The 19,818-nt window shown below is 52.9% G+C and overlaps 1 protein-coding gene across 1 annotated transcript in view; it reads left to right on the plus strand.

Moving 5' to 3' along the window:
• The first annotated feature begins 254 nt into the window (after positions 1–254).
• The window catches only part of VWA5B1 (von Willebrand factor A domain containing 5B1), a 50,026-nt gene continuing 30,462 nt past the window's right edge, over positions 255–19,818 (plus strand). Inside the window, exons 1-8 of the mRNA XM_040229465.1 lie at positions 255–393; positions 2,554–2,728; positions 3,977–4,225; positions 8,255–8,400; positions 9,283–9,414; positions 9,979–10,103; positions 14,334–14,510; positions 19,284–19,394. Of these exons, the coding sequence (XP_040085399.1) occupies positions 255–393; positions 2,554–2,728; positions 3,977–4,225; positions 8,255–8,400; positions 9,283–9,414; positions 9,979–10,103; positions 14,334–14,510; positions 19,284–19,394 (1,254 nt within the window). The remainder of the gene's footprint in view (positions 394–2,553; positions 2,729–3,976; positions 4,226–8,254; positions 8,401–9,282; positions 9,415–9,978; positions 10,104–14,333; positions 14,511–19,283; positions 19,395–19,818) is intronic.

Raw genomic sequence — 19,818 nt, forward strand, 5'->3', positions numbered from 1 at the left:
TCCAGCCAGGCCTCATGTCTGCAGGCCTCAGTTCCTCTACTGTGAGGTGAAAACAGAGGGCATAATCACGCCTTCTCTTCTGAGGGTGGTCGAGCATCATTGCGGGAAGTGGTTGGGGGGAAATGGAGAGAATGACACTCTGCTTGTCCGTGGAGGCTGAAGGGGGAGAACTGAGCCGGGCAGCATCAGGGGGCCTCTCCTCACTTCTTGCCTTGCCACCTCTTGCAGGTCCTGAAGGCCTAGTAGCCCGCGAGATGCCGGGTCTGCTGAACCAGATCACAGGGGCGGCCCTGCCCCTCACCTCTTCCGACATCACCTCCTTCGTCAGCGGTTACGCTCTGGGGCTCACTGCCTCCCTCACCTATGGCAACCTGGAAGCCCAGCCTTTCCAGGGTAAGGGTCCCTGCAAGGGCTTCCCCAGGGCCACAGGCATGCTGAATCCCCCGTCCTGACACTCATCAGCCAACTGACATCAGACAAGTCACGTCACCTTTCTGAGCCTCGGTTTACCCACCTGCAAAGTAGGAATACCATTTCTGCCCAACAGGTCTTAAAGCTGGGGGCAAGTCATGTCAGGATTTGAACCCAAGTTTGGGCTCCACCCCAGCCCTGTCTCAGCCCTATCGATGTCCACAAATCACGCCCACCAGTCAGATAGTCAATCCTCCACGTCCCCCAGGGAGTCTCACAGGAGGAGAGGTATCTGGACTCACTGGAAGCCAGGAGGTCCCAGTGCTAAGCGTGGCTCTCGTCCCCGTGACCTTGGGGAAGCCACAGTCCTTCTCGACGTCAGGATGCTCCCATGTTTGTCTGGATGCCAGGGTTTGAGGGAGAAACAGATGAGGTAATGCGTGAGGAAGGGCAGCGTGGAATGGAAAACAGTCTGCGAATGTGAGTCATCAGTGTTCGGCAGTCAGGAGTGTGTACCGATGTTCCCCTGCGAGAGCTGTTTGTAAATTGTGCTCTTGTCTTTGTGTGTAAGGAAGGGAGTTACCGGAAGCCTGGCCAGGAAAGTCCTGTATAAAGGATAGTTATGCTTCGCATCCCTTCTCATCCGAAGTGATGGAGGCCTCCTGACTCCCAAACTTCACCTCTTGGGGCACCAACCCTCCAACCTGACTTGAGTGTCTGAAATCCTTTGAGTTCCCAAAAGAAACCTACAAAGGAAACTTTTCTCCCCACAGAAATCTTCCAGGCAGAACAAAGATCCGGTCCCTCTGTTTCAGGAAACCTACAGAAGATAGCTTAACGTGAGACTGACAGGGAACCGAAGAGACTATATTACTTGAACAGCTGTAAGACAGTCCTTTAGCTTTCCATGTGTGGAAAAACCAGTGCCCCCATTTTACAGATGAGGAGACTGAGGCTCAGAGGGATGGGAAACTGGGATTTATGGAGAGCTCGTCATGGTCCTGGCATTGTGCTGCCCCCGGGTTAGCGGGCTGATTAAATGAGATAAGACCTCGGTCCTCCAAGCGTGCTCCCCCAGCCATCAGCATCACCCAGAGCTGGTTGGAAACACAGAATCTTGGGCCCTGCCCCAGAACTACTAAATCAGAATCTGCGTTTTAACCAGACCTGCCCCCTCCCCCAGGTGACTCATGTTTTCTTAAAGTATAAGAAGCGCTGCACTGAGGCATAAAAACGTAGGACGCACACTGTGGGGGGTGGAGCTTAGTAAACGGTGGCCATTCCCCCCACTTTCATAATGACCCTGAGTTTGACTCTATCATCCCCATTTTCAGACGGGGCTCTGAGGTTTCGGGAGGCTGAATGTCACCAGACTGGGGCAGGGGGCAGGGCTCAGATTAGAACCCTAGTCCTCTTCCTCCGAAGACCAGCTCCTGGGCACCACGGGTGGTAATCCACCACACAGAAGTGTCTTGTTAGACCCACACAACAGGTCACATAGAAATCCAGATTGCTGCTCTCTCTTGAAAAATCAGAAACCCTGGCCACACCAGTGGAGCCAGAAGGATGGGGGATCTAAAACCTGGGATGAAGGTGGAGGTAGACGCTCTGGGGAGGAGGTGGTCAGGACATTTCTCAGAGGCCCAGGGTCCACATCAGCATCCGCATGAGCGCCCCCTTCTCCCAAAGTCTCAGCAGAGACCAGCCCCAGGCCAGGGCCACCGGGGGCGAATCTTGGCGCCCGCCCCGCGGTGCGTGCAGTTCCTAAAGCGGGTGGATGAGGCTGCCTGTTTTAGAGGTTCGGTCTCTTCATTCTCTCTTCTACTCCCTGGGGCCGCGAGGGTGGGGCAGGTAGGCAGAGTACTGGGTGGCCGTGGCGAGCTTGCAGCTCGGCGCAGAGTGAGAGATGGCTGGGACGGGGGAGCACTACCCCGCCACTGACGTGGAGCCTGCCACTCTACACGTCCTGTCCAGCCCTAGAGCCGGGGGCGCCCAGCCCGAGTCCCCTCGGGAGCCCTCTAAGGGGGCAGCGAATGCCATGGTGCCCTCACACGGCAGCCCAGGGGCTCTGGTTCCATGCCAGGGGGGCGGGCATGCCGAGCGGCGCTGGGTCACCCCATGACCCCGGGCCCTGTCTGCCAGGTCTCTTCGTGTACCCCCTGGACGAGTACACCACGGTGATCGGCTTTGAGGCTGTCATTGGGGACCGCGTTGTGACGGTACAGATCAAGGACAAAGCCAAAATAGAGGGTGGCCACTTTGAGGCTACTGGCATTCGAGCTGCGACTGTCACAGGTAAGAGGGCTGGAGGGGCTGTGGCAGGGCCTGGGCGTGGCTGGAGTCTCGGCAGACCAAAAGGGAAGCAGTGGGATCGGGTAGAGAGAGCACTGTACTAAGAGTCGGGAATCCTGTGTGACCGTGGCCCAGTAATTAACCTCTCTGAACGTCACCTAACTGTCTGTAAAACAGGCAACTGTTTCTCCTCTCACTTGGAAAGAGTGGTAAGGGTCAAAGAGGCAAGCAGAGCATATTTAAGACATCTCTAACAACCAGAAAAGCATATTATCATTTAAGCTCAGAGGTTGTAGAATGAGTCATACCGGGATTTGACTGCCAGTCCTGTTGCTTGCAAGCTTAGATAAGAAATGAGGACTTGTTTTGTAAAATGTAACTAATAATCCATTGAAATCTCAACAAAGAGCGTGCAGAACGCTCATCACTGTCACTGATGCAGAGTCGGTACTCACACAACGGCCATGGGCTCCTGCTATGGAGGATACTGAGGCTCAGAGGGGGAGTGCCCAGCCCAAGGTCACAGAGCATGTTAGTGGCAGAGCCAAGGCTTGCGTCCAGACCAAGGATCATACGATATAAAAGATTCTCACTATTGGATCTGTGATGGAAATGAAGTTTCTTCACCTGATCCTCGATGTTCAAGAATCTCTGAACACCCATGCTGTGTAAGATGCAAAGTTGCCCCCCAAGAGTTTAGGACTTTTCGCAGCCTGGGAGAATAGCTAGGGCATGCCAGGGAGTGACTACGATAGGAAGTTGAACATGGCCATGCCAAAAACGGTCCAGGTCATGTCAGAGGAGGAAAAGAAGGGGCCACATTGGGACCAGGGAGGTTTTCATGGAGGGGTTGGATGGGTGGATAAGATGGGCTAAGAAATGATGAGGGATGGGCCTTTCAGATGAAAAGAAACAGCACAGATTCTGAGGGAGGTGAGACGTTCCAGTGTCAATCCTAGGGGGACATAGAGTCTGAAGATGGAGATGTGACCCTCCTTCGGGGGTGAGTGGGTCCCAGCCTCCCACTTCCAGCAGGGCACAGTGCAAAGTTCACAGGCCTGGGATCAGATCCACATAGGTTCAGATCCTGGTTCAAGAAATTAGTTCTTTGTTGCATAACTTGAACTCATTATGCCCCCACGCTGAGCCTCAGTTTTCCCATCAGCGCACAAGCTCCTCTAACCCAACACACAGCAAGCTTAGAGGGGATGAGAGAGAAGGGGCTCATGGCCCCTGACTCCAGGCCTGGCACGTAGGAACCACTCTGCAAACGTTCCATTATCCCTCCTTCCTGCCAACCAGGAAAGGTGGCTCTGGATGAGGATTTGGAGCGGATCCTCTTTGTGGTCAACCTGGGGACCATCGCCCCGATGGAGAATGTCACCGTGTTCGTCAGCACCTCCTCAGAGCTCTCGACACTGCCCAGCGGGGCTGTGCGGGTCCAGCTGCCTGCTGTCTGTGCCCCGACTGTGCCCCAGTTCTGCACGGAGAGCACCGGCTCCCCCAGCCAGCAGGTCCACGGGTGAGGAGCCCTGCCAGATAGGGCCAGGGTCGTGGAGTGGGGGGTCAAGGTGTGGGGGAAGATAAAGGATATGCAGTGATGCTAAGCTCTGTAGCTGCCGCCTCTCGAAGACTGTCGAAGAATCTCCCTGAAATGCCTGATGTTGGTACTGATCAGAAGTGTTGGAATTGGGATCAGAATATCCAGGCTTTATACTTTAATGCACTCAAGAGGCATTTTTGGAGCACCTACTATGTGCTAGCGGAGAAGGAAATGGCAACCCATTCCAGTATTCTCGCTTGGAGAGCCAGGGACAGAGGAGACTGGCGGGCTACAGTCCATGGGGTCCCAAAGTGTCAGACACGACTGACACGGCTTAGCACGCACGATGTGCTGGACACTGGGGGGTGTTAGGAGCACAGAGGGCACAAACGCACACGGTTCCTGACCTTTCCGGAACTTGGTGAGAGAGATCATTATCCAGCGGATAACACAACTAATGTGAACTGTTTGTGAACTTGCATGCATAATTAATTATATGAAAGTGCAATGGAAGAGACGTTCATTGGCTAAGAATATAAAAGAGGGACCCAACCCCTGGCGGTCCAGGGGCCAGGTCAGTTTTCTCTGAAGAGTGATACGTCAGCTGAGGGCTGAGCCAGGAGGCAGACAGATAAGGCACAGGGAGAAACGTTCCTATAGGTGGGAATGGCAGGGGCTAAGGCCCTGAGGACGGGGCCCCAGAGAGGAACGGAGGCACAGGTGACATGAGGTGAGGCTGCAGAGATACAGGACACGCTGTGGCCCTGGCCAGCTCTGGATTGCTCCCCAGAGTAATAAGGAGCCACTAACAAGGGTTTTCAACAGGGTCAGGTAGGACATTGCAGCAGTTTCTCTGCAGTCTCCCCAGCGGTGGGGAGGAGGGCAAAGGGGGTCACAGCCTGAGGCACCTGCAGCTGAGATCAGGGATCCTCCTATTTCCCCACCTGTGGACCCGGGGGACCAGCGTCTCCTCCACAGGGAGAGAGGAAGCCCGGTTTAAGAGGCCTGCTGCGTCTGGGAGATATCTTTTGATGCAGCTTATCATGTGGTCTCCCTGGTGGCTCAGCGGTAAAGAACCCGCCTGCCAACGCAGGAGACGCGGGCTCAATCCCTGGGTCAGGAAGATGCCCTGGAGGAGGACATGGCAACCCACTCCAGTGTTCTTGCCTGGGAAATCCCACGGACAGGGGAGCCTGGCGGGCTACAGTCCATGGGGTCGCAAAGAGTCAGACATGATTTGGTGACTAAACAACAAACTCCTTAACTCCCCCTCCCCTACTCTTGTCCTGAATCTTTGAGTCAAGTTGAAATCTGGGAAGATATAAACACTGTACAAATCCAGGAGTTTCATACACTTACTCTGCAGGGCTCTGGGGACAGCTGGGAGCACGTACCCACTGGGTCACAGAGGACAATGTCAACAGACTCCTGGACACCACAGGTTAAAGGGATGATCTATGACTAGGCTGGGAAAGGGGAGGAGGAGAAGGGGATGACAGAGGAGGAGACGGTCAGTGGCATCACAAACTCAATGGACATGAGTTTGGGTAAACTCCAGGAGTTGGTGATGGACAGGGAGGCCTGGCGTGCTGCAGTCCATGGGGCTGCAAAGAGTCAGACACGACAGAGCGACTCATCTGAACTGATGGCCAGGCTGGCGGGGAGAGGTTACTGCAGCCTCCCATAAGGGGCCAGCCTGGAGGGCAGTCCTCAGTCATTCCACACATAGCAATTAAACATTTACCGTGGGGCAGGACTGAGCACACACATGGGCCAGGCACTGTTTCGGGTGCTGGGAATACGGCAGTAAACCAGAGAGGCAAGGTCCCTGCCCTTAAGGAGCTAGCATGCTAATGGAGGAGACAGACAATAAAGAAATAAGCTCATACATATGTCATATGTTAGGTGATGAGTTCTATGGAGACAAACGCTACTGAGGCTGGAGAGGCACAGGATGGGGCGGGTGCTCGTTAGAAGAGAGGGTTTAGGCACCAGCTGAGAGCTGGACCAGAAAGAAGGCTGAGCGCCGAAGAACTGATGCTTCTGAACTGTGGTGTTGAAGACTCCTGAGAGGCCCTTGGACTGCAAGGAGATCCAACCAGTCCATCCTAAAGGAGATCAGTCCTGAAAATTCACTGGAAGGACTGATGTTGAAGCTGAAACTCCAATACTTTGGCCACCTGAAGGGAAGCGTTGACTAATTGAAAAGACTGATGCTGTAAAGATTGAGGGCAGGAGGAGAAGGGGGCGACTGAAGTGAACATGGTTGGATGGCATCACTGACTTGACGGACATGAGTTTGAGTAAGCTCCAGGGATTAGTGATGGACAGGGAGGCTTGGCGTGCTGCAGTCCACGGGGTCACAAAGAGTCGGACACAACTGAGCAACTGAGCTGAACTGAGGCAACATCTGAGGCCTGATCTGAATGAAGGGAGCACGCCATGGAAATCATTTGGAGGAAGAACATACTGAGCCGGGAGTAGAGCAGGCAGGAAGGGCAGAGGCCCTGAGGCAGCGCCAGGCTTGGTGTGTTTGAAGAGCAGCAGGAAGGCGCGTATGAACATAGCAAATGGGAGAGACGTGCTGGAGTCAGATCACGGAGGGCCTCGAAGTCTAGGGTGAGGACACTTGCTGGCACAACAGAGAAGCTGCTGGCACCAGCCAGTGCCAGGCCAGGGAACACAGCTCGTGGGTCAGCTGTGCAAACACTGCCATAGTGCATTTGTAAATGCAAGCCTGGTACATTTGAGAGGCAGGACCTAGCAGAGCTGGGGACATTCAGACCTCGGTGGGTCAAGGAACAAGAGGCGTGGGAGTGCACAGCTCCCCTGAGGTGGGCCTGATAAATTTTTGATTCCTGCCCACTCCAGCAGGAAAGAGTTAACAGAGGCACCCTTGGGACTGCAGGGGCTGCAGACACCTGCCTGCATTAAATTCCGATGAAAAAGTGGCTTAGATAGAGTGACATGAGAAAAAGTAAGAAAAATAGACCATACCAAATGTTAGTGAGGATGAGGAGGGAAACTCTCGTTCACTGCCGGTGGAAGTAAACACTGGCCCAGCCACCTTGCAAAGCAATCTGGCGGTATTTGATGTGTGCGCTTTGACCCAGGGATCCCAGAGAAATCCTTCCATACATCCAGAAAGGGCACACAGACAAGGATCTCCCTGGGGGTGGCCTGTGGACGCAGGGAGGTGGAGGCAGGAAGAAACCAGGGCAACATAACAGAGGCCCTCAGGTCGCACCATTGTCGTTGTTTAGTCGTTAAGTCATGTCCGACTTTTTGCGACCCCGTGGACTGTAGCCTGCCAGACTCCTGTGTCCATGGGCTTTCCCAGGCAAGAATACTAGAGCAGGTTGCCGTTTCCTCCTCCAGGGGATCTTCCCCACCCAGGGATCGAACCGAGTCTCCTGAATCGGCAGTCAAATTCTTTACCAATGAGCCAGCAGAGAAACAAGCTGAATCACAGCAGCAGCAAAGACTTTGGTTTTCAGACCTTTAAAACACAGCATTGGGTGAAAAAAAAGGGAAGCCGCTGAATGAGATTCCTAGCACAATGCCATCTTTTCAACCAAATGTCATGGTGTCTCTTACAATGCTCTGTGCATATTCAGAACAAAAACCTCAGAGGGCAAGGCCTTGGAGGGGAGGGAAACAGAGCAGGATGAGAGCCCGGGTGAGGGACAACAGACAGAGGGCCAGAGACGATCGAGCAGCAGATGACTTTGCTGAGCACTCATGAGAGACAGCTGCGTCATCACGATCCCTATTCAATGAGAAAACCAAGACTCAGAGGAGGAGTGGCTCAGGCAGGGGTCCCCAGCTGCCAGAGACAGAGCAGGGATTCCAGATGTGATGTGACGCCATGTAAACTGTCCCACGGCCAAGTCCGAGAGACCCGGGTGAGGACGTACACTCTGCCAAGTGCGAGTGTGGGAACTGAGGCCAGTGCTCCCATCTTGCTGAGTCTCCTCCCCCCTCCCCTCCTCCCGGCCTCCTTCCCAGCAGAGACAAGCACTGCTTTGGCAGCCGGGCCCTGGACTCCTGGAACAGACTATGCCTGTCGACTCTCCTGGACACTGACGTGTCCAACCCCATGGAATACGAGTTCAACTTCCAGCTGGAGATTCGTGGGCCCTGCCTGCTCGCAGGTGAGCGGAGCTGCCTAGACCCCAATGGGGCTGGAAAGAAGATTCCAGGTCCTGGGGTGGGGAGAGGAAGGGAAGGAGGGAAAGCTGGCCGGCCCAGGTGGATGACAGCCTGCGGCCAACCTACTGCCCGACAGGACACTTTCCCAAGGACAGATTTCAAGACTGGCCCCACTACCCCCCACAATGGCTTCCCTGGGGAAATGTCCACAAGGGCCTAGCAGTCCAAAGTCCGAGGTCAGAGGTCCAAGGTCCTCTCCAGGAGGCCACAGCCACAGAGATGCTTCTCGGGTCCTCCCCTGGGGTGGAGGTGGGGGTCCTCTCAGTGGGGTAACTTTCCAAATCCAGCCACCTAGATCCCACCCTAGAGCTTCTGATGATGACGCTGGTCTGGGGTGAGAGCCTTGGGCACCGGAAACATTGACAAGCTCCCAGGGGATTCTAACTGGGAGCCAGAGTCAGGCACCAATCTTCTGATGGTTCCCCTCCCCCTCCCAGTCAAGGTTTTAAAAGAATGTGGTGTCGGTCCATGAGTGTTCTCCCAGAGCAAGCCGACATCCCAACACGAGAGGCGTTTATGGAGTGCCCTCTGATGGAGCGTGAAGCTCCTTTTGTCTCTGTGGCCTGCGAGGAAGCCACCCCTTTAACCCGCACTGGGTCCCGGAGTCAGGGCAGGAGAGGTTATCCAACCTTGTATAGCTAAGCTCCCAATTTGCAGATGGGGAGACTGAGAAGGGCTGTCCACAGTTTTGCACACCGGCAGGCCAGGAGCCCCTGATGGGGCTGGAGTGGCAGTCACCTCCGGCCTGGGCCTCCCGGTCCCCCCACCAAGCCCCTCTCTCTCTGGGGACCCCTGAACCTATCCCACTTTTCTGCGCCACTCAGGGGTAGAGAGTCCCACCCACGAGATCCGAGCTGACGCCGCCCCTTCCGCAAGCTCCGCCGAGAGCATCATCGTCACCCTGGCCAATAGGCACACCTTTGACCGGCCCGTGGAGATCCTCATCCACCCCAGCGGTACAGTGCACCCAGCGGGGACCCCTGGGGCTGCCGGTGGGAGGGATGATCCCAGGGCACACAGACCCCCACCCCACCCCCGCCCCGTGGCCAGGGAGAGGGTAGGCTATGTGGCAGAGGAGAGGAGACCAATTACTCGCTTCCATGTCAACGTGGCTCTAGTTGGCAGAGTTGAGTGTCTCCTGCCCCATTTCAGCTCCTGAAGCCCCACTGTCTCATCCACACATTGGTGCACTTTGCTCTCAGGCCAGCTGAACACCTAAGCTTGGTGAGACCCCAACAGTTCTGAACCCCCAGGGAGCAACTCTTTTATCTCTTTAAGAATTCATAGAATGTCAGGATGCAAAAAGATTGGAGCCCAGGATCACTCCCATTTTACAGATGGGTAAAGTCGAGTCACGCACTCTCCTGACTCCCAGCTAAGGAGTCTTCACACACCTCAAGCGGCCAGGGATCCCATCCCCCTCCTCCAACTGGGAGTCCTCCCCACAGTGAAGATCCACCCCTCAACCAAGGTCCCCCGCGTTGCCCTCACGCTTGGACAAAGCCGTCTCATCTCTGCAGAGCCCCATGTGCCACATGTCCTGATGGAGAAAGGGGACATGACCCTGGGGGAGTTTGACCAGCACCTGAAGGGAAGAGCAGATTTCATCAAAGGGATGAAGAAGGACAGCAGCGCAGAGAGAAAGGTGAGAGTGGCTGAGCAGCGTCAGCAGTGGCAGAACCGGGGTGGTTCTGGGCCCCGGGTCTGCGCTGGGCCAGTGAGAAGCCTGGGCCCCAGGGTGGGGTGGGGTGACTCGCCCGAGGTCGCACAGCGAGCTGACGATCCCACCTCCTGCCAAGCCACCTGCTCCTGGTGCCATCCAGGTGCCTGAAAGCATGAAAGTGAAAGTCGCTCAGGCGTGTCCAACCCTTTGTGACCCCTTGGACTGTACAGTCCATGGGATTCTCCAGGCCAGAATACTGGCTGGGTAGCCTTTCCCTTCTCCAGGGGATCTTCCCAATCCAGGGGTTGAACCCAGGTCTCCCGCATGGCAGGTGGATTCTTTACCAGTGGAGCCACCAGGGAAGCCCAAGAGTACTGGAGTGGGCAGCCTATCCCTTCTCCAGGGGATCGTCCCAATCCAGGAATTGAACCGGGGTCTCCTGCACTGCAGGCGGATTCTTTACCAATGAGCTATCAGGGAAGCCCATCAAGATGCCTAAGCTAGAAAAACTTTAGGCTGGAGGCAGAAATGACCTTGGTCTTCTTCAGGATAGTCTGCCCCCAAAAGGCACCAAGGGCCCTACGGCTGGGTGCCCTCGCGGCTCCATCTCTACTTCTGGGTCTCCCTTTACCCACCTGCTGAATGGGTCTCTTGATTTGCCTTCCTCTGGGATCGTTGCTTGCTCTTAGGTAAAGAATAAAGGCAGAGCCGGGGAAGCCAGAGAATCCCTCTCCCTCAGCCCACCCCTCCCCCATGAAGTTAAAGGATAAAGGGGTCCTCAGCAGGGGCTGGGGGTGGGGAAGAGGGGTAAGAAGATGCTGAGCCTCAGCCATAAGCCACCCCCGCAGTCTCCCTCCTGCTGGTGTCACCGCACACCGCCCTGGGTCCTGAGTGCCAAGGTAGGCTCAAGAATAAGGGCACACTGCTTTTTATCATCTCCCTTTTTAGGTGAGAAAACTGCAGCTTAGCACCCACAATAACTGGTGAGCTGGGAAAAGAGAGTTGGCTTTCGTGACACTGAGGCTACTCATGTGGGGTGATTGTGCTGAATGTAAGGGCCCCTCCGGCCCCTGCTGGTCTGACGGGCAGAGGACGGTGGAGAGGGACAGACAGGAATGCAGAGAAAACCTACAGTTGATATCCTTCCCTTTGGTAGAGATCCCACCCGAAGGCCCTGGCTTGGAGGGAGATGGGGGATGGCACAGGGAAGGTACAGATGGCTCAGTGCCCACCCCCACCTTGGAGACCCTGCTAGAAACATCTGCCCTCCCAGAGGTGCCCCCAGATGAGTCAGTTGGGAGAAGAGGCTGGAGCAGGGTTCTCAGAGGAGGGGTGGCAATGTCGGGGTGCCACTGGGCTCCAAGAACTGCAGCGTGCAGCAGGGGGAGTCAGCAGTGAGCCTCCCTGCCTGCCTGCCTGCCAAGCCTTAAATCAATTAGCTCTGGGACCGCCGGAGCAAATGAGAATTAATTTGCCACCTTGGGTTGGTTATGCAAATACCCTGTATTCTCATGAGCTTCAGGGATGACAGCCATCAACCTGCAGCTGCTAAGAAGTGATGAGTTTATTGTAATTGGATAATGGCAGCTCAAGGAGACATCAGAGAATCCTGAGCCCGAGGCCCCCACCCCCAACCCTCCGAGAGGCAAAAATCAGGCTCCTGTCACTGATGTGCCCGTTGCTGCCTCGGGCTCTGTCGTCTAGAGAGCCTTGTTGGGCAGTAGCTTTTGGCTAAGGACCTCCCTGTGGGAGGGGAGGACCTGATCCCTCACCAGGGAGGGAGGTGAGCACCCAGAAGCATCAATCAGGGAGAGCTGGGTGGGCTGAGCTGTCAAAAACTGTGATTTAACAAAGTGGGGGCAAATGACACAGAGGGAGACACAGATGGAGATGGAGAGAGAAACAGAGTCAAAAGAGAGACAGGCTGAAAAATAAAAAAATGATACACAGGTCAGTAGCAGACAGAAAAGCCCAGAGATTCATCTTCTCATTTACTCATTCAACAAACAGTACGTGTCCTGTTAGGCATCAGGCTCTGTTTAGGCCCTGGGAAGACCGAGAATGTCTCATCCTTTCCTCCTGGTGCTTACACTCTAGCCCAGGGAAACAGACAAGAAGCAACAAATGAGCAAGATCAGTTAAGCAAGGACCAGGGACTGTCCTAAAAGACCTAAAACAGGATGATGGGATAATGAGTGATGAGTCCCGGGTGCTGTTTCGCCAAGTGTTTAGAGGAAGCTTATCTCAAAATGAGACCTGGTGGATTGTGAAACCCTCGGAGAATGTACAAAGAACTGGAGGCAGAATAATGGTGATGCACTTGGAAGACAGAAATGTGCCCCCTGTGGCCTGAAATGTGGGGCAAACACGAGGTAGACAGGCAGGCAGGGGTCAATCCATAAGGGGCTTCATGAGCCCTGGTACGGGAATGAGAGGACACTGTTGCTTAAGCAAGAGAGTAACAGTGATCACACTGCCTGCTCTGTATGGAACAGATCACAGGGAGAAAAAAGGAGAGGAAGGAGGCCAGGAAGGGGCTATTGCACAGGCCCAGGCAAAGGTCCTGAAAAAAGAAAGTGACGTGAAAGTATTAGTCACTCAGTCATGTCCGACTCTATGCAGGCTTGTGGACTGTAGCCGCCAGGTTCCACTGTCCATGGGATTTTCCAGGCAAGGATACTGGAGTGGGTTACCATTCCCTTCTCCAGGGGATCTCAGGAATCAGGACCCAAGGATCTCAGGGGCCTCAGGAATCAGACCCAAGTCTCCTGCATCGCAGGTGGATTCTTTACCATCTGAGCCACCGGGGAAGCCCAAGTTGGGTGTTTACAGTGGGGACAGGGAAGAGGGCACGTTCAGAAGGTGTGTGAGCTACACAACTGGCGGTCGTCTATTGAGGGAGCAGATACACAGAATGAGGAAGAGGGCGGGGTCAAGGACGACTCCTGGGCCTTTGCTTTAAACCACTGGGCAGGCGATGATGTCATCTGCTGAACTGAGGAAGGGGCCCAGACAGACTGAGAAATAGACAAAGAGAGACCTGTACACACAGAGACAGGCAGAGACGGAGAAAGATGGGGTGGTGAGAGAGGGTGGCAGTGAGGATGGAGAAAACGAGATTTGGCGCAGAGCTGACTGCAAGAGTCAAAGACAGTTCAGCAGCAGCAGGACAAGGCCAGCTAAGAGAATCCATGAAAAGATACCGAATCGTGGTGGTATTCTTCCTTTAACGTTTCCTGAGCCCATCTTTATACCAAGCTCTACGTGGAGCCCTGGAGATGCAAGAGACTCAAGCATGGTCTGCCTTCAAGTAGCCCCCAAGTTAGAGGAGAGACAGAGAGATGAGCAAAAACCTCCCAGTGTGAGAAATGCCTGGGTCCCCACGGCAAATAGCAAGAGTGGCAATGGTTGCTGTCCGGCAACGGTTACTCTGCTGAGCGGTGCCCTACAAGTGTTGCATTTCGTCCATGCAACTCAGTGAGGTATGTACTCCTGTCCTCATTTCATGGGCAAGGAAACTAGGTAATTAAGTCCATGTAAGATGGGGGCTGGATGGCATCACTGACTCGATGGACATGAGTCTGAGTGAACTCCGGGAGTTGGTGATGGACAGGGAGGCCTGGCGTGCTGCGATTCATGGGGTCGCAAAGAGTTGGACACGACTGAGCGACTGAACTGAAGATGGGGGCAGGATTTCCAAAGAGGTGAAACGTGAAGCGTGAGTAGGAAGTCTATCAGTGGAGAGAATCGGCAAACCAGGAAAGCCAAGGTGGGCCCTAGAGGGGCTTATCCCTGGATGTGAAAGGGAGAGAAACCGCTGTTCAGCCGAGGGCCTACATGTGTGCCAGGGCCTTCCCATCTGCAGGCCAGCCCAGTTCATCCTCAGGACCACCCTGAGAAATGGGCCTTATTTGTCCCATTTTCCAAAGACACAATAAACCCTGAGGAGGGACTATCCCAACATCACACGACTGGACCGTGGTAGCTGAGATTCAAACCCGGGGTCTTCCTGCCTCCAAAGTCCCTGCTGCTATTGCAACCTGTGAGCTTCTAGCAGAAGAGCCAGGTAGGGTCCACCTGGAAGTCTTATACGCAGAGCATGAGTGGGATTCTGATCAAACTTGGAGAGTGATGGGGGCCACCAGGGTGAGCCCCCAGGAGTAGCTCTAGGCCCCTTGAATGCTCACGTGAGAGTTCTCCTTTCTCCTCCAGACAGAAATCATCCGGAAACGCCTTCACAAGGACATCCCCCACCATTCCGTCATCATGCTGAATTTCTGCCCCGACCTCCAATCAGTCCAGCCAAACCTGAGGAAGACCCGTGGGGAGTTTATCTTCCTTGTTGACAGGAGTGGCAGTATGAATGGGACCAACATCCAATGCGTCAAGGTAGGACCCCACCCCCAGGATCTAGGATTCCAGGGTAACCAGCTTCTCAGCACTGTTTCCTTCCACACCTGAGCCACTTCCTTAAGTGACTATCTCTGGCTAAGAGACATGACGAGCAATTTTTTTTTTATCAGTTTAGACAGAGATCTCTCTGCTCAGTGATATGAGCAGAGGTTAACTGCTGTCCATTTTCAAAGGATGAAGTCATCAGTAACTCCCCTTGGAATTCTCCACAGCTCTGTTGAGTGCCTGCTCTGGCTAAAACGCCTAAGTACTCAGTGGAGAGGGATATAGAGAAGAGAGGAAGGAAATTAGCATTTGCTGAGGACCTGCTCTGAGTCAGGCTCTGTGCAGCCACTTAATGCACAGCTTGGTGTTTAATCCAGACAGTAATCCTGTGAGGTTGGTCCAGTTGTCACCGTTTTCCAAATGGGAAAACCCATCCTGAGAGTTTCAGTAATGTACCCAAGGTCATGGTCTAAAATTAAACCCCTATCTGTCTGTCTGTTTCTACCATGTGACATCAGAGGTTCATTAGATATGACCCCTGCCATCAAGGAATGTGTCAAATCCAGTGAAATGATTTGATTCATCTTTTTTTTTTTCTAATGCCTAATATGTGCAAAGCCCCAATGCTTGGAAATCCGGAAAGAGTGAAAGTGTTAATTGCTCAGTCATGTCCAGCTCTTTGCAACCTCACAGACTGCAGCCCACCAGGCTCCTCTGTCCATGGAATTCTCCAGGCAAGAATGCCAGAGTGGATAGCCATTCCCTTCCTGACCCAGGGATGGAACCCAGGTCTCCTGCACTGCAGGCAGATTCTTTACTGTCTGGAAAGAGTGAAGTGAAGTGAAGTTGCTCAGTCGTGTCCGACTCTTTGTGACCCCGTGGACTGTAGCCCACCGGGCTCCTCAGTCCATGGGATTTTCCAGGCAAGAGTACTGGAGTGGGTTGCCATTTCCTTCTCCAGGGGGTCTTCCCAACCCAGGGATAGAACCTGGGTCTCCCACATTGTAGGCAGACGCTCTACTGTCTGAGCCACCAGGGAGGGCAGGTTGTAAATACAGTTCTGCCCTCGAGGAGCTCACGGTGGGGAACTCCCTGGTGGTCCAGTGGCTGGGACTCCGCGCTTTCATATGGGCTTCAATCCCTGGTTGGAGCACAAAGCCCCTCCACCCCATTTGGCATGGCCAAACCAAACAGAAACACCAGAGGCTCACAGTCCAGTGAGGCTCATAGCCCTGCTAACCAAGCGCTCCTGGGAGTGTGGTTCTGATGCTTTGGAGAGTTCTGAAGGAGTGCAGGTGAAAGAAGAATGACCCCCCCACACACACACACATCCAGAAGCAGCCGTCTCCTTCAGAAGATCATTCACCTCAATTATGGCATTATCCAACTCTTCCTTGTATTTTCAGTTGCACAGATGTCTGCCTCCTTCTCTGGAATTATTCCCTTATTGAGGGGAAAGAGCAGATCTTCCTCGTCTCTCCCCATGGGCTCTAGCTCTGTGTTCGTGCAAAAGGAGCACTTGGTCGCTGTTTACTGAACTAGGCAAAGGATTACAGTTCAAGGGAGCAAGGAGTGAGGGACCAAGGAGAGGGCTCTGCTGTCGCGTGAAGTTTTATCCCTCCCCCTAGCTTGTCCTTGGAGCAGCCTCTTGCTTCCAGGCAACAGGATCAGCAGGGAGGGGTAGGGTTACGTGGGATCCATGAGGTCTCCTCAGCCTTGCCATGACTGGGTTTGCTCTTGAAGTATGACAGAGCAGTCATATGTCAGATCCAAGCTCCTGTTTGAGGCCTCTTGACACTCAGGTGCAGGACTGGTACCTTTTCCCCACCCCTGCCCACCTCCAGTCTTCTTGCCTGGAGAATCCCAGGGACGGGGGAGGCTGGTGGGCTGCCATCTCTGGGGTCGCACAGAGTTGGACACGACTGAAGCAACTTAGCAGGAGCAGCCACCGCCCACCATCAAAGGCAGCAGCAAGATGGGGAGCTGTCCACAGTGCTAGAGTGCTGAAGCATGCATCAGGCCTGTGGGGCCATGTGTATTCCATTCCACAACTGTACCAATTTGTAAGACATCCCTTCAGTTACCTTAGAGTATCATGGGATCATATACCTAAAACATCTCTTAGAGAGCATTTAATCCTCTTTCCCTGCCATTTTCCAAGTAAAGAAACTGAGTTCACAGAAGGCTAAGTGTTCTTCCAACATCACAGAGCTGGTGCAAGAACCTGAGCCTTCTGTGTCTTGACTTGGTGCTCATTTTCCTTACATTGCTGGCAGGGGATTATACAGACTCTTCCACTAAGAAAAGCTCTCTTCTCTGATTGTTATTCTTGCTTCATAGCTCTGTGGGAAAAGCAATGCCTGGGTTGCAGGGTCACTTCTGCCACAGACTTGCTATGTGGCTTTGGACAAGTTGATTCTCAACTCTGGGCTTCATTTATTCTTGATGAGAAGGGAGGATTCACTTAGGGAGGGCAAGCGTATGTCACACCTCATTCCGTTTCCCTTCTCCCAAGCCCAGACAGACATCAGTAATTGACCATGATCTCCAATGGTTTATGATGTCCATCTTCTTTGTGAATTGTACCTTTTATCATTAAAAAATACTCATCTCTGTTTCATTTAAAGATAAAAATATAATTGGCCAAGACATTTTTTTTCAATGCTGAGCCTGGTCTCAATCTGTATATCCTTCTCAGCTTGGTGTTCCAGGCAGTTACTACCAGTTCAATGGAGTTTGTTAATGAGTGGAAATCCAGTTCCTGAATTAAAGACCTACTGTTAGAATTCCCTGACAATAGCTTTCTCTAGCTCTGATTCGTGTGTCAGTCCCTTTCCCCTTGGAGTCACTCATGCTTTCTTTTCCAGGTCAGCTCGGGGAGCTCAAGGTCATCCTTTCACAAATGGCTTTGTGTTGGCACAACCCATTCTGCTAAATGTGCCCCTGTTAGAAAAAGTCACAGAAATTACTCAAGCCACATGTCCCTTTCCCCATTGACAATGAAGTCATTTTGGGATTGCTTAAGTCTTTCGGTGGCCCATTAGCTTGAAGTTTTTGGAAAAGCTAGGCTTCGGGATATAAGAGAGAATAGAAATCTAAACAGTCACGCCAAAAGGCAAAGTTCAGCCAATTTAATTTCCTGCAGCTGGTCTCCTTCTTCAGCTACCAATTGCTGCCAAAAACATTGCTTTAAAAATTGTAATAGGTGTGAGCAGAGACAATCTGTAGGGATCAGCAGAGTCTCCTGCTAGCAGCAATACACATTAGCAGCTAATGAAAAAATAAACAGATATTGACTTCTTTTGCAGAAAAACAAAATGTATTGACACAAGTAATAAAAGGAGATGGACAGAACATTGATGTTAATATTTACAAAGCAGGGTGGGAGAGGGGCTACAGGACTATGGAGCCTGAAAGACCATATGGTGTGAAAGTTGCCAGGATCTACTTGCAACTGTTTCCATCTAGACTTTGGAGTATAACAGTTTGTTTCTGTGAAGCTATGCCGAGATCCCTGGGATGCCATCAATAAACTCTGTGAGGGTGGGGGAAAGCCCCTCATTCCCGAGCTCTGTGCCAAGGCAGAGCCAACATGACTGAATATCTCAGTGCTGTGCTTTGAAAGCCTCAGCCCTGTTCTTAGGTTTTATGATCCAGTGCAATTCCTCAGTTTCCTTATCTGTAAAATAGAGGTATTTTTATTAATATGTATTTGATAGGGTAGGTAATAGTAACCGCTTACTGAATGTTTTACTGTGTGCCATGCTGAAGTTCAGAAAAATAACATAACTAACCCAAGGTCAAGTTAGTAAAGGTGAGATTGAAACCCAGATATGTTTAACTTCAGTGTATCTTCTTAACCACTATGCTATAATATATATTATAGAGAGGAAAAGAGACAATATACAGTGCTTAGCACATAGTGATTGCTTGACATTGATCACTGCACCGTATCATCGTCGTGATCAATACCATCATCTTCCCACTTGTCACCCCCACCTTCTCTCCACGTCATTATTTTTAGAATACACCTTGCTGAAGGTCTCCCGGTGTTGCCCGGTCAAACAGGTTCGGACCCTTTCACGTTCACAGGCTTGGGGTCAGAGTGACACATCTGAGTCCTGGCTCCACTGATTTACAATCCAATTGCTCACAAACAAGTCACTCTCCCTCTCTGTGCTCAGTTTCTCTTGAATAAAATGAGGGTGATACTGTGCCTGCCTCAGAGAGTTATTGTGAAGGTTATGTGAGATAATGCATGTAAAGTACATTCTGGGCATTCAACAGATGCACTAAAGAGACTCTTCCTAAGAAATGTATCCCTAGTTCATGACAGTGGGGGGGGGGGCGGTTCTGATCCAAAAGGCCCTGGATGACAGCCAGACAGAAGCCTGCTCCATGGCCAGCGAGACCAGGCCCTGTGTCTCCCGTAGATGTCAATTTTGTTTTGGCGGAAGGGAATGCGTACTTCCGGCTTTCCTTACCCCCCAGGGTCGTAGGAGGTGAAATGGAACCGGCAAACTCTAATAGAATGGCTTTGAGACTTGCTACACGGATGAGGAGTTTTATGATGATGGCTTTGGCCCAGCCTCTGGTCAGCATCAGTGAATTTCTTGCTCTGGGGGAGGAAGCAATGTTGGGTGCAGGCAGAGGGCGAAAGGTTCCCTTGGAGACTGCCTCTGTGCTGGTGTGAGAACACTGCTGTGTGATGGCCAAGGGAAGAACCCCTTCTGGAACCCTAAAAGTTCCTTCTTTCCCTATTAGGATGCCATGCTGGTGGCTCTTAAGAGCCTCATGCCAACCTGCCTCTTCAACATCATTGGGTTTGGATCCACGTTTAAAACCCTCTTCCCTTCCAGTCAGACCTACAGTGAGGTAAGGAGGGGGCATGGTTGGGACCAAGAAGGGTTGGGTGGTGAGGAGCAGAGGCAAGGGAGGGAAAGGAAAGAGGAGGTAACCTTAAGGCCTGCATTCAGAGGACCCTAACCCCGTGTAGAACCTAGCTGGTGAGGCCAGGAGCAAAGAACCATAGGGGAGGCTCTCCCCTTGCAGGCCATCTGCTGACCTCCCCCTCCCAGAAATAAGGAACATGTGGGGCAAAGTATGGGTGTGCTCAGGGAGGGAGCACAGGGAAGAGGGTACCTTAGGCCTCCCACCCGCTGAAGCCTCCCTCTCATAAGAATGATGGACTCACGCAAGGTTGAGTGAAGGCATCAATGGCAAGGGGCAGAGGAGTGAATAGGTGGGCAAGGGGGCTGAGAATGGCGCTCCACGTGGTTCTACACACCCACCACTCACG

Source organism: Oryx dammah, unplaced genomic scaffold (genome assembly GCF_014754425.2).
Source record: "Oryx dammah isolate SB20612 unplaced genomic scaffold, SCBI_Odam_1.1 HiC_scaffold_27, whole genome shotgun sequence".
NCBI classification, from domain to species: Eukaryota; Metazoa; Chordata; class Mammalia; order Artiodactyla; family Bovidae; genus Oryx; species Oryx dammah.